Below are 12,502 nucleotides of genomic sequence, written 5' to 3'. Positions count from 1 at the left end.
TGGGCCAACAGGCCCAGCTCAGGAACCCCACAGTGGTCCAGGGGGCAGCACTATGCTGCAGCTACTCAGCGAGGAACGGGGCAGAGATGAAGACCTAGCGGACCCGCGTCTTCAGAGGTGCCCGAGGCAGAGGTTTACCCCACCATGGCCAGAGCTCTTCATGGGGACTGACGCTGCGGGGGCCACTGTAGGCCGTCTGGCCTGGCTGCTGGTTTAACGGGAAGAAGTCTAGCTGGTTTGGCCCCTGCCTGTGCTGGTGGAGGGACCTGGCCTCCAGGCCTTGCTCAGGAACCACCAGGAGCACAGCATGGAGTGACTGGACTATAGCTCTGACCCTGACCTCAGTTCATGATGCTGGGGGAACAGGAGAGGGTGAGAAAGAGAGGGGGACTCGGGGGATAGGGAGAGCACTAGAGGCCCTGAAGGAGCAGGTGGGGGCTGAGGGTGCTTCAGAGTCAGTGGAGCTGGCCTTGTGTGACAGGTGGCAGGTTTTGATGCTGGTGAAGCCTGTCCTGGGCCTGAGGGTCAGGGAAGAGCTTGCCTGCGTGGTCACTTGCTCTGAGGAGGGTAGTAGTTGGCCTGGAGCAGAGCTGTGGGGGTGCTTGGCACAGACAGCAGTCATCCTGGGGTGGGGAGGGGCCGAGTGGACAGGTGATGAGGCCCATGGCGGACGTGTAGTAGGACAAAGCAGAGGAAGGTGGCAGTACTGTGAGCCTGGAAGCCGAGGGAGAGAGTTGCCTGTCGTGGCCTTTACTGAGTGGACAGGGAGGAGCTGTGGCTGTGGCCATTTGGGGGGTCACAGGAGGTCCCCGACAGGAGAAAAGGCCCGCTACTTGGCTCCCGTAGATGCAGCGAGGAAAACCTGTGTGTCCGAGGCGCGGTCATTGGTATGTGTTTGCCTTTGGAACAGGTGGCTAGAGCGCACCATGTCCAGGGCGAGTGCTACCTGGTATACAACATCATGCGCAGCGGGGAGATCGAGTGCAGCAACACCTTGGAGGATGAGCTGGACCAGGCCCTACCCAGCCAGGCCTTCGTGTACCGCCCGGTGCGCCAGCGTGTGTACGCCCTCCTTCTCGGGGCCGGGGAAGGTGAGTGCCACTCACAGAGAAGCGCTGGGGACAGCCAGGACCAGTTAGCAGGCAGTCGGTCCTCTGCGTGAGTTCTGTGAACCACTTGTGTTTAAGGAATGTGGGTGCGCTCTTCCTAATGGCCTGCAGGGGTGTTGTTTATTAGCAAAGAGCATTGTCTGGGGGCCCCATGAATCATTTCCCATGACCTGGTACATTGTATTTTGAAGGTGAACACATCTCTCCTGAGTGTACATTTACCTCACCCAGAATTGCATTGCTCCCCAGTGGGGGAAGTGGCTTCAGGCCTGTTGCTCACACAGCCAGGGGCTGGGGCAGTAGGCCTGGAGCTGAGCCGGGGGCGTGCCCTTGCTCACTCAGACAAGCTCCTGGCCTAGCTAGCTGGTACCAAGAGCTATCTATAAGAGCAGTAGAAACTGTTGTCGAATACCAGTATGATGATGAACCTCACCCTACTGTTCCAGAAAGTTAGGGAGTCCTGGTATCACAGTGGGATATGCATTGGGTTGCTAACCTCAGGGTCAGCAGATCAAAAGCACCAGTTGCTCCTTAGGAGAAAGGTGAGTCTGTCTGCTCTGTAAAGAGTTACAGTCTCCGAAACCCACAGGGCTAGTCCTGGTCTCCTTGGTGGGGTCGCTGTGAGTCTGCGTCACTTAATGGCAGTTGTCAGTTGTCTGGCTAAGTTTCTTGTCCTTTTTCAGGGTGGGGCTCAAATCCAGTTTCCATTTGGTGCCCAGCACCACCTGGCACAGACGGCTGCCTCTCCGATGAGGCCTGGGAAGGGTGCGAGAGGCTCGGGGCTGTTAGGGACGAGCCCAAGCGCCAGGCCAATGTGTTTGTGCAGTGGCTGCCTATCTGTGTCTCCGGTGTGTGGGTGCCATGCGTGAGTGCAGGTTGACCAGTGATGAGAATAAAGGGCATCTCTGTGACTTTCACATTGTAGAACTGCGTTTGCCTGGAATTGCTTTCAGAGTAGTTTATTAAATGAGATGAAAATGTATGGCTTTTAGAGTTGATTAACTCTTGAATATATTTTAATGTAATTTACTCATTGTGTAGTTATCAGAGAACTGCATAAGCACAAAAAATCACATTAAACTTGTCTTCATAGATTTTTTTCTACTTTATGGCTTTTTCCATCTAGTTTTACATTATAAAGCCACAGCCAAACTCACTGCCAAGAATCAGTGCTGACTCATCACAAACACCCCACACCGCCCCCTCCTCAGGGGTGTCCAAGACTAGTTGTTTATGGGAGTAGAAAGCCCAGTCTTTCTCCCAAGGAGCTGCTGGTGGTTTTGAACTGCTGACCATGCAGATTGCAGACAAGAGCACAGGCACTTCCAGCTGCTGCTGGGGGAGTTTACTTCTTGATTTACGATCCGTTTTCACTTCAGGTGTTTTGGAATCTGTCCTTAGGTGCCACTTGAGTTGAAGGCCTTTATGTGGCCTTCTGCCTCGGTTCTTCGGAAAACATCTGAGGGGCTTTTCCTCTAGGGTTCAAGCTTTCTTTCGCCCCTCCTTAGTGACTTCAGTCTGGGTTGGCATTTCCTGGCAGGCTGGGCAAGTGCTAAACAATGGTGCTGTGGGACTTTTTGCCTGACCCTGGGCTACGGCCTGCCCAGTCATGGTTATGTACCATGCAAATGAAGTGACTTTGGGCTGTGCCAATGAAGTGTCAGTAGCCTCTTGAGAGGGGATTGATTGGTCAGTTCATGGCCCTGATGGGAGGGCCATGCCTTGAAATGGAAGGAGAGGTGTAGCTTTAAACAGCCACGTCCACAGAAGTGTTTCAGACAGAAGCAAGAAGGCGCTGAAGGAAGAAATAAGAGAGGAGGCAAGGCACTTCCCAAGCCCGCTGCTGAAAAGCTACGAGATCACCTTGAAGACCTGCATGGTGGTCTTGTCAGTCACATGTGCGTGTGAAAATTGGACAAGGGTCAAGGAAGACTGAAGAAGAACAGACGTATTCGAGTTACAGGGTCAGTGAAGGATATTGGATGGACCTTGGGCTGCCAAAGGAACAAACAAGTCTGCTGTGGAGACAGGACAGCCATAGTGCTCCTTGACAGTGAGAATGGGGACACTTGGCCTCACCCCCTTTGGAAAGCAGCATGCTTGCTAGAGAGGGTCCGTGGAAAAGAGGAAGACCATTCGCAAGGCGAATTGGCACAGTGGCTGCAGCAAGGGGCCCAAAGAGATCGATGTGAGGATGGTGCAGACCTTGGCACGGTCTCCTTCTCTGTACATAAGACCCGTGTGATGGGAACCAGCACCCCAGCACCGAACACTGGTAGTAATATGTTGGTTTTACACCAGGTTGGGTTGGGTTGGGTTTTGATGTAGCTTTGTAGGATATAGATTTTTGATTGTTTTGTTTTCCTTCTTCTTGCAGCACGCTAAGGATTGGTTGCCTTTCAGTTTGGCGTGTTTCTGACGAGCTGACATGGTCTCTTGGTGTCCACATGGAATGGGTCCTCTTACTGTTTCTAAAATGTTTCTTTGCCTGGTTTTTGGCATGGTGACTAAGATGTGCCCTGCAGAGGCCTTGCCTGGGGGCTCCTGGGAGAAAGCCCTGAGCACTGCTGATTCCACGTCTCTGTCGCAGCCACTCCAGCTTTGTCTGGAAGTGTGGTAGCCCCCTCAGTGGGTGAGGGGTTTTACCCTCCTTTCGTGGTGCCCCTCGGGTAGTTTCTCCTCCCACCGCGTCCGCTCTGCCGTTGGCCTGTCCTGTGGAGTACTATCCGGTGCTGTGTTGTGCGCGTTTCTTCTTTTGCATCTTCTTTCCCTCATCCTCCTCGGTCACCGGCCAGTGTGGGCAGTTGGCCTGTGGTGCCCACCTCAGGGGCAGAGGAGGCTCCTTCAAGTTCCTGAAGAGCGTCCTCCTTCGTAAAGTGGGAGGGCAGGCAGAGAGGGAGGCCCTTCACCAGCGGGGCTGACGCAGTGGCTGCAACGATGGGCCCCAGCCTGGCGACAGTGAGAGTGGTGCGGCACCAGGCGGGTTCGCTGTCGGGCAGAGGACATCAGACTGCGCCACCCTCCCAGCGAGCACCAAGAGATGACAGAACCACACAGCCAAACGCACGGGCATCCGCTTAGTTCCAGCTCACAGCGACCCTGCCTCGGGATTGTGAGACTGTCAGTCTTCCCAGGAGCAGGCAGCCTCATCTTCCTCCCCAGGAAGGGCTGGTCGGGTGGAACCTCCAACCTTGCAGCCAGCCGTCCAATGCTCACCTGGTGAACAATGCATTTTGTCAAGGACTAGGGGATTGCTAAGTTGTGGAGCCCCGATAATTAGGGAGTTCCAGCGACACAGCTCTTCCTCATTCTCTCTCTCTACCCTGCATAGTCATAGCAAATCAACATCTTCCCCAGATTCTGTGAGTGTTCTCCACACCCAGGGGAATTTCTGCATTTGTGTCATCTACTCCCGTAAAAAGTTACGTTGCGGGGTGGGGGGGGGCGGTTGTCCCTATGAGACAGCATCAACTGATGGCAGTGAGTTTGGTTTGGTTTGCCACCTGGAACTTGCCACAGTGTAGATGGAGATTGATTTGGACGTGAGAACCCCCTACTGGTGTCTCTGGAGCTGGCTGGGCCCCTGGCCAGTGGCAGGACACTCAGCCTTCACACTCTGTCCTCACAGGTAGTGCCTGGGACCTGGCCACGGATGGCAGCGGGGCTAAAGAGGTGAAGGAGTGGTTCGTGTATGCTGGGAACCCCCTGAAGGACCCAGACCTGGTCAGGCCGTTGCCAGTGAACATCCCAGGTACCGTGCCCGTGTGTCCTGAGCTGGCCCCGACACACCCACTCATCTGTTTCAGCCTCGGTGACAGCAGCAGCAGCGGGTGCTGCCCAGGGTGCCCCAGGAAGCAGGGTTAGGTGCTGGCTGCTTCCCCGGGTGCCATGCTATGTTACTTCTGCCCCCACCAAAGCCAGAACGCCGGTGTGGGGAGGGGAGAGCACGGGCTGTGCCTAGGACAGGGCTCGGGACTCCAAGGGACCTACTCAGCCGGGTAGACAGGCTGTGTGAACCAGAATTGGGCCCTGAAAGAGCATGATGACAAGTTCAGGATTTGGGGAAATTTTAACTGGAAAAGAGTTTCATTTTCACGTCGGTGACTGACAGCATAGAAAAGGGGGTCAGGAACACCAAGTGTACCCTCAATGACTGTGGGAGGGAGATGCAGAGCAGCCTCTTCCTGGGAGTGCCCAGGACGCTCCTGCCCTCTGTCTCCCATGCCGGAGGGAGGGAGGGAGGAAGGAAGGAAGGAGGGGAGGTCGGGAATGGTGCCTGCAGAGTGGCCCTGTGACCTGCACCCTAGAAAGCCCAGACTCTGTGAGCAAGGTAACCACAAGCAGCACAGGGACCAGCCCCCCACGCCCATGCACAGGAGACGTGCAACCTGGCGCTGCTGGGACTTTGCTTCTTTTGTTTTGTTTTTTTAAACAGGCATTGATAGGTTCCTTCAGTTTTGAGGCTGGAAGCTGGGCTGTATGGGAGGGACTTGTGTCCATTTACTTTTCCCCTCAGAGCTCCTTCTGCTCTCCCCAAGGAGGCGTGCCCAGCTTGAAGACTCTGTGGCTGACCCAGGAGCCCGGCGTGCAAGCCTTGCGCTTGGAAGTGCTCCTGGCCTGCTTCAACCTCTCCTCCACGCAGGAAGACCTGCGGGCCGTGGAGGGCCCCTTCAGGGCTCTCTGCTGCCTCCTCGTCTACCTCTTCTTGCAGGTGCCGTCAGCGAGGAGGACTGTGTCTGGGGCCACAGCCCAGGGGGGTCTTGGTGAACCAAGCGTGAGCAGTGCTGCTTGCTGTGGCTTAGTGATCGGAAACAGAAATGGGAGGGACCTGAGTCATGAGCAGCGGGCTGGCTGGTTCCTGGGGGCAGAGGTCAGATGCGCTATACCAGCTCTTTGGAAAAACAGCTCTGGGGTTCCTAAGTGGTTTCCTTCCCCAAGAAAACAGGGCATCTTTCCCAGGGCAGAAGCCAGTCTCTGCCACCACTTTTGCACAAGATCTGAGTTGATTGGCATGCCCCATGCCCTGGTAGTTGATTTAGCTTGACCGTGGTCTGATGATGGAGGCCCTGCCTCCTATCTGACAAAGACTGGCATGTGTCAAGGGCCAAAGCAGTTAAGGGATCAGCTGGAATCAAGAGGAACGACATGAGGCCCCGTGCTTAAACCGTCCGAGACCTAATGAAACAGGAACACCTAGTGGAGGGAGCTGCTGCTAAGGGCTGGGCTCAGCTGGAAGAAGGGAGTGCTGCCCACTCTGGGAACCTCTTAGACCCCCGTGTGATCACGTGCTGCCTCCAGACTGGTTCTGACTGCCACCTGCAGCATCCCACCCCGCTTACCCAGGCTGAGTGTGGCCTGTGGCCACTGCAGTGGAGTCTCTATCCCAGCTGCTGGGCACCAGGACTGCTTTCTGTGAACATGGGAGAGCACGCACCTGCTCGTGTTGTGTCTCCTGTTTCTCTAGGGTATGTGATGTGCCTAATAGTGGAATTGCAATTCCCAGTCGCTTTAAATATCAACGTGTCATTTTCCACAATGACTGTGTGCATTTACAAGCCCACCAACAGTGTATATGAGTTCCAATCTCTCCTCATCCTCTCCAACATTTGTTGTTTTCTGTTAGCTTGGTTTTTGTTTTTTTATATGGGCTAGCATTGTGGGTGTAGTGTTATTTCATTGAGGTTTTAATTTGCATCTCCCTGGTGGCTTGTGATCGTGAGCATTTTTCATGTGCTTGTTAGCCATTTGTACGTCATTTTGGGTAAATTATCTGTTCATGTCTTTTTCCCATTTCTGTCCATCCTCTGTGGTCCCCCTGCCCCAGCCCTGTCCTCTGCTCTGCGCTCTTGGGGTACTCCCCCTCCCCTTGTCCATTCTCTGTTCTCTGAATCACTCTGCCCTGTGTTGAAACCCCCTCTCCAGCAGCCTGCCTTACCCTCCTCCTGCTCTGAGTTCCTGTAGTCTGTTTGACCTGCTGAGATTCCACCCACTCCCCTGCGAGCAGCACTGCCAGTGGCCACGGCCTCCTCTGGCGCGCTCCTTTGCCCCTCACCCCTTGCTCTGCTCAGACCCCACAGAGGGACCCCACAAGGAGGCGTATGCTCTGGGGACCGAGGACATGTCTCACCGGGGATGTGGGAAAGCTTTGTCGCTCCCTCATCACCAGGCCCGCCCTGTCATTGAGACCTACTCACAGAGAGCCTTTGCTGCAGAGTCAGCTCTGGCAGGGCACTTTCTACAACACCAGCCTTGGCTGGCCATCGCGATGACACACATTCTGGGGAGAGGATAGAGAGAGCCAGTCTGCTGGGAGCCTGAGACGCTGTGCATCGTGGGAAGGTTGTCCGCCTCCCTCCGCATCTCCTGCACCTGTCTTTTGTGGAGGAGACCCAGTTGCTAGTGGTTATGTGTTGGGCTGCAACCCGAAAGGTCAGCAGTTCAAAACCATCCATCAACCACTCCTTGGGAGACGATGGGGCTTTCTACTCCTGTAAAGAGTTTCAGTCTCAGGAGCCCACGGGGCAGCTCTGCCCTGTCCTCTGGGGTCACCAGGTAGTGAGTTTGGTTTGGGTTTTGTCTCTTGTTACCTGAAGATCTAAGTGGACCCAGCACGCCTGACTCATTTGGTAATTGGGGTCTGCTGCCTCAGCCTAAAGCTGTGTTCCCCTCTCGGCCTAGGTGGACACCCTCTGCCTGGAGGACTTGCACGCTCTGATTGCACAGGCGCTGTGCCTTCAAGGGAAGTCCACGGCCCAGCTGGTGGACTTGCAGGTATGGACAGTGGAGTCTTCCCACCTCCCTGCTCTTTCCATTCCATTCCTGGGCTGTTGGCCTTTCACAGGGAAGGAGGAGTACAGGGGGTGGGGCTGATGTCCTGGGGTCAATGTTCAGGTGTTGGGACCTTGTGAGGCCACAGAAGTCATGGCTGACAGTGGTGCCAGTCCATCTCCCATCTCCTAATGGCACCCAATCAGCTTCTGGCACGTGCGTCTCAGCACTGTCCAGATGTACAGAGAAGGGCTCGCACGGTCCTTCCTGCCTTCAGGACAACACGCCCCTCCTGGGCTTGGGAAGTAGCCTGCCCACATGCTGCCCAGCCCACGGTGTCTGCCCTGTCTCTTCTGCACTGGGGACCAGTAGGCCAGCCATTGACTCCCCAGAGGCGGCTCAGCAGCTCACCTCTGAGAGACGTCTCCCTCGAGGCTGCATCCTGCCACTTCTGTCCAGACAGGTGTGTGTGGACAGTGTCGCTCGTGGCCATTTGGGCTCTGCTGCTAACTTCACCCAGGGACCCAGCACAGCTGCCCGCCCTCTCTGGCTGATGGATGGAGCACCCAGGCAGACTCTGGCATGAAGGGTGCTCTGGGTTTGCTCTGTACACACTTCCTGTGGTCACAAGTGTATCCCTGGCTTTATTGATCGGGTGATTTTTTTTCTTATCATTTTATTGGGGACTTATACACATCTTATCAAAATCCATACATACATACATCCATTGTGTCAAGCACATTTGTACATTTGTCTCCCTCATAATTCTCAAAAATTTGCTCTCCACTTGAGCCCTTGGTATCAGCTCCTCATTTTCTCCCCTCCCTCATGAACCCTTGATAATTTATAAATTATTATTATTTTGTCATATACCACACTAAGTTTAGCTGAACCTCAGACCGCTTACATATTGGATTTAATTCATAAACTAAGTCTCTAACTGTTCGAAAGTCGGTGAACGATGCCTGAACATTTGCTGTGTTGTTAGCATTTTGAAACAAACTTTTAAAAAAAAATTCTTGTAAACCAGGTAGGGGTTTATTACATTAAAGGTTATCAACTTTATTCAACAACTTAAACTGCTTATCAACCTTCCCCCCCTCCACACACCCACACACACACACACTGTAGCTCCCCCAAGCTGCCCACACCCTTGATTTATCTTCTCCTTGGGGATGCCATCTTCCCCATGGTTCACTCAAGAGAGCCCCGTCTGCCCTGGAACATGTGGCGTCTCTCTCTCTCTCTCTCTCTCTCCTTCCCTCCTGTGACCATCACAGTCATGGCCATCTGTTGAGTGTGTGCTTTTCCTCTTCCTCCGTGAGCCAAAGCAGATTTCAGTGCCCTGCCCATGCCAGAATCGGGGAACAGCGCCTTGCGAAAGTGTAGGCGACACTGACTAAAGGTGGGAGAGCGGAGACGTGGACAAGCAGGACTGTGCGCGGTCAGACGAGAAAGGCCATCTGGACAGGAGCGTTGTGATTGTTAGAGAACGGCCGGGGCCAGAACAAAGAAGTGGTCAAGAAGGACGGAGGGGATTAGAGAGCAGCTGTGGACAGATAGTTCTAGGAAGAAGGGGCAGGTGAGTGCTTGATGCCCAACTGACCTCCTCCATGACTGTTCAGGCGGTGCTGTGTGGCTGCCATTTGTACCAACAGGCCCTCTGTTCCCTCCTCCACGTCTTGTGGCTTCATAGGAAGTTCCGCTCGGGCTCGGGCTCCAGCTGCTGGGGAGAGCGGGGCCAGTTGTGGTGGATCGCAGAGGCCTCTGGGGTGAGATGAGCATTGGTCTCTGAGCGGGGAACGTGGGGCATGTCACCCAGAAGTGCCAGTTCCCAACCAAACAGCCCTGCCTAGCCCGGAGACTGGAAAGGCCAGAGCACGACCCGAGCAGAGCCTTTCCGAGCGCCCGTGTGGCACCCTGCTCACAGCACTAGGCCGCCGACTGGAGGCAGGTGGTTCACACCCAGGCGTTCGTCTGATGGAGAAGGGGGTGCAGTCTGTCCACATCGAGGCGCGCTGTGAAGCTGTTCTCTGGGCTCTAGACTAGAATGGACTCAGCTGCACGGGTTTGGTGTGCATGTCACGTCTACACCCAGGCAGGGTGCTTCCTCGGGACACACAGGTCACAGAGCAAGCCACAGTGGCACCGACTTCTGGCCTCAGAGTCTCCACTCTGCTTGGTTAGGCTCAGTACCCCACGTGTAGAATGTCTCGCCAGCCTCCGAGATGTCCGTGTAGAGGTCACATCCCCAGCCTGGCCCTTCAAGGCCCTCCAGACCAGATTGATCTCCAGCTGCCCACCGGGAGGGGCTCCCAATGCACTCCCCTTGCTCTCACCTCCCACCCCCAGCCTACCTGAGCCAGCCTTTCTGTGGCAGCAGGTTCGGGTGACAATTATGCAAGCCAGAAGCCTCCAACACTCGTGGACAAAGCCCATCTTGCAATTCGCCATTTCCACGAGCATGTTGCAGTCGGAGCCCCAGACTGTGTGTATCTCAGCAAACTGTCCCGAAGCAAGGTGGGAAAGGGAAATTGATGCATTCAGGCTGTACTGTTGGAGAGACGGGGATGTGTTCAGGTGTTCTAAGGAAAGCAGAAACCCCTCAGAGTGGCCTGGAGAAGCCTGCTCACCCGCGGACACAGCTGCAGGTAGGAGCAGTTGTACAGAAGATGCCGTGTGTGCTAACGGAGAGGGCCGGTGAGGTGGCTCAGATCGCAGTCTTGGGAATGGCACTACCCTCGGCGGGCGTGGTCCATCCCTCTGCAGCCACTGTGAGCATGTGCAGCGTCTGTGCCAAGACTTTTGTACATACCTGGGACATCGCTGCTCCTCAGCTGTTCAGAAAAGCCTCTCTTTTTAAAGAGTCCTCTGCCAGAACAAGGGGCATGAAAGGATAGTGTGGAGAGCAAGTCTCCACCTCAAGATGCAGAAGGCAAAAAGCAAGTTTTCCAGAAATGAGCACTTGAAGTGCTGGAGAAGCTTCTAGTCACCGCAGGTGCCAGGCAGCACTCGCTGTTCTGGGTGAACTGGAAGCCAGAGAGGTGGGCTGTAGAGGAACAGGACCTGAACGACGCGGCCGGCCAAGCCACTGCTACGCCGGCCTCTGCGGAGGCTCTGCTGATGTCGCCGCCTTGCAGAACGAGGAGCCCGCAGGCGCTTTAAGGCTAGGATACCGTATGCACCTGAGCAGGAGTACACGCCGCCCTGTCTGGGCTCAGCACCTTTCCCGAGCTGAAGCGTCAAGCCCCGGGAATGGACTCTGCCCACCCCTAACATACCCCTGCTGCATCTGTGCCAGGAGCTCTCAGCCAGAGGGCTGGGCTGCGGCGTGCCCAGAAAAAAGTGACCAGCAAGGTCCCTGTGTGGTGCAGGTGCTGAGGGCCAAAGAGAGCCACCAGCTGCACCGCACGTCTGGGGCTGCGGCTCTGACACGCAGAATCAATGGGAAGAGGTGCGTGCAGTGTATAGTCGGTACACACACGGGTGGCGTGTGGTTCAGAGTGTGTGCATAGGTGTGCGTGTGTGTGCAGTAGGGTATGTGTGGTTTCTGTGCACATGTATATGCATGTGCATGTCTGGTGTATATATACATGTGTGGGGGGGGGTATGTGCATGCACACGTGCATGTATGTGGGATGTGTGTGTCTCTGTATGTGGATAAATGAGCATCTGCCCTGGAGTCAGACTTCTTACCAACTGCCCCAGTTCCCAACCAAACAGCAGGAGGCCCGAAGCTGGAACTGGTGGCCTGGCCTTTGGGGTCCCAGTGCCCACTGTTCCTTTGACACCCCTGGGCCTGTTAGGAGGCCTCGGCTACACGCCCCCTGGGTGGCTTGTGCCTGTGCCTACACGGCTGCTTAGGGGGCAGCCAGAGGCTTCCAGAGCAGTTGGCAGGGCCTCATTGCTTGTCTGGTTGTTTGGTGTTGTGGGGATGGGCCTTCAGTGTGTTGATGGTGGTTGAATATGGGAGCGTGGAGAGTTCTGGACTGAGCAGAGCGTCTTGGCTGAGGGCTGGGAAGGCTGGCGGGGGCACGGGGCAAAGGGAAAGACTGTGCAGGGCCTGGTGCTCATCAGTAGCTTCATGACTGCATTTCCACTGACCAGAGCGGCTGATGGGGTTGGTGCAGCCACCCCTCACACATGCTGTGGTTGGGAGCTGGTGGTGAGACAGCTCTTGGCAGTCAGGCCTGAGGTGGAAAGGCAGCCTGGCTGCGAACTCTCTGCTCACAAGGGCTCCCTCCACTCGGGGTCCTTCTGGGGTGGGGGGTCAGCTGCACTCTGTGTGTCAGTCCCAAGCCCCAGTGCTGCCAGGAGGTTGAGGCCCCAGGTTTGCGTGAGAAGGTGCTGGCTACCTGAACACTCAGGAGAGGTCAGTGAGCCTGCAGCAGGGCTGCAGCCCACCAGTGTTTCTCTGGAAGGAAGGGCGTAGAGCCATGGGGAGAGGGCTCTCACAGAGGGACCACCAGGGAGGGGTGGGCTGGGAGGGAGCTCGAAATGCAGTTACCCACGTCAACCTAGTGGTGTTTGGCATCTGCTCTCCAAGTTATTTCTAGCATCCAGACCTCGGTGAGGACCAAGCACTGCTCAGTGCCCGGGAAGCTGCCTCAGGTGAGAGGTCAGCT

The 12,502-nt window shown here is 55.6% G+C and overlaps 1 protein-coding gene across 12 annotated transcripts in view; it reads left to right on the top strand.

The window, feature by feature from the left end:
* The window catches only part of FAM120B (family with sequence similarity 120 member B), a 35,409-nt gene that overhangs the window by 9,097 nt on the left and 13,810 nt on the right, over window positions 1-12,502 (top strand). For 10 of the 12 annotated variants that reach the window (XM_075554237.1, XM_075554242.1, XM_075554238.1 and 7 more), the window contains 4 exons: window positions 911-1,091; window positions 4,738-4,860; window positions 5,648-5,820; window positions 7,788-7,880. In XM_075554237.1, the coding sequence (XP_075410352.1) occupies window positions 911-1,091; window positions 4,738-4,860; window positions 5,648-5,820; window positions 7,788-7,880 (570 nt within the window). Of the gene's footprint in view, window positions 1-910; window positions 1,092-4,737; window positions 4,861-5,647; window positions 5,821-7,787; window positions 7,881-8,336; window positions 9,151-9,202; window positions 12,330-12,502 lie in introns of those variants that run through there. The other 2 variants (XM_075554245.1, XM_075554246.1) reach the window with 2 other exon arrangements.

The sequence above is a fragment of the Tenrec ecaudatus genome, chromosome 7, assembly GCF_050624435.1.
Source record: "Tenrec ecaudatus isolate mTenEca1 chromosome 7, mTenEca1.hap1, whole genome shotgun sequence".
Taxonomy (NCBI): domain Eukaryota; kingdom Metazoa; phylum Chordata; class Mammalia; order Afrosoricida; family Tenrecidae; genus Tenrec; species Tenrec ecaudatus.
Note: the sequence above shows the minus strand (reverse complement) of the source record. Positions and strands in the feature narration are given on the sequence as shown.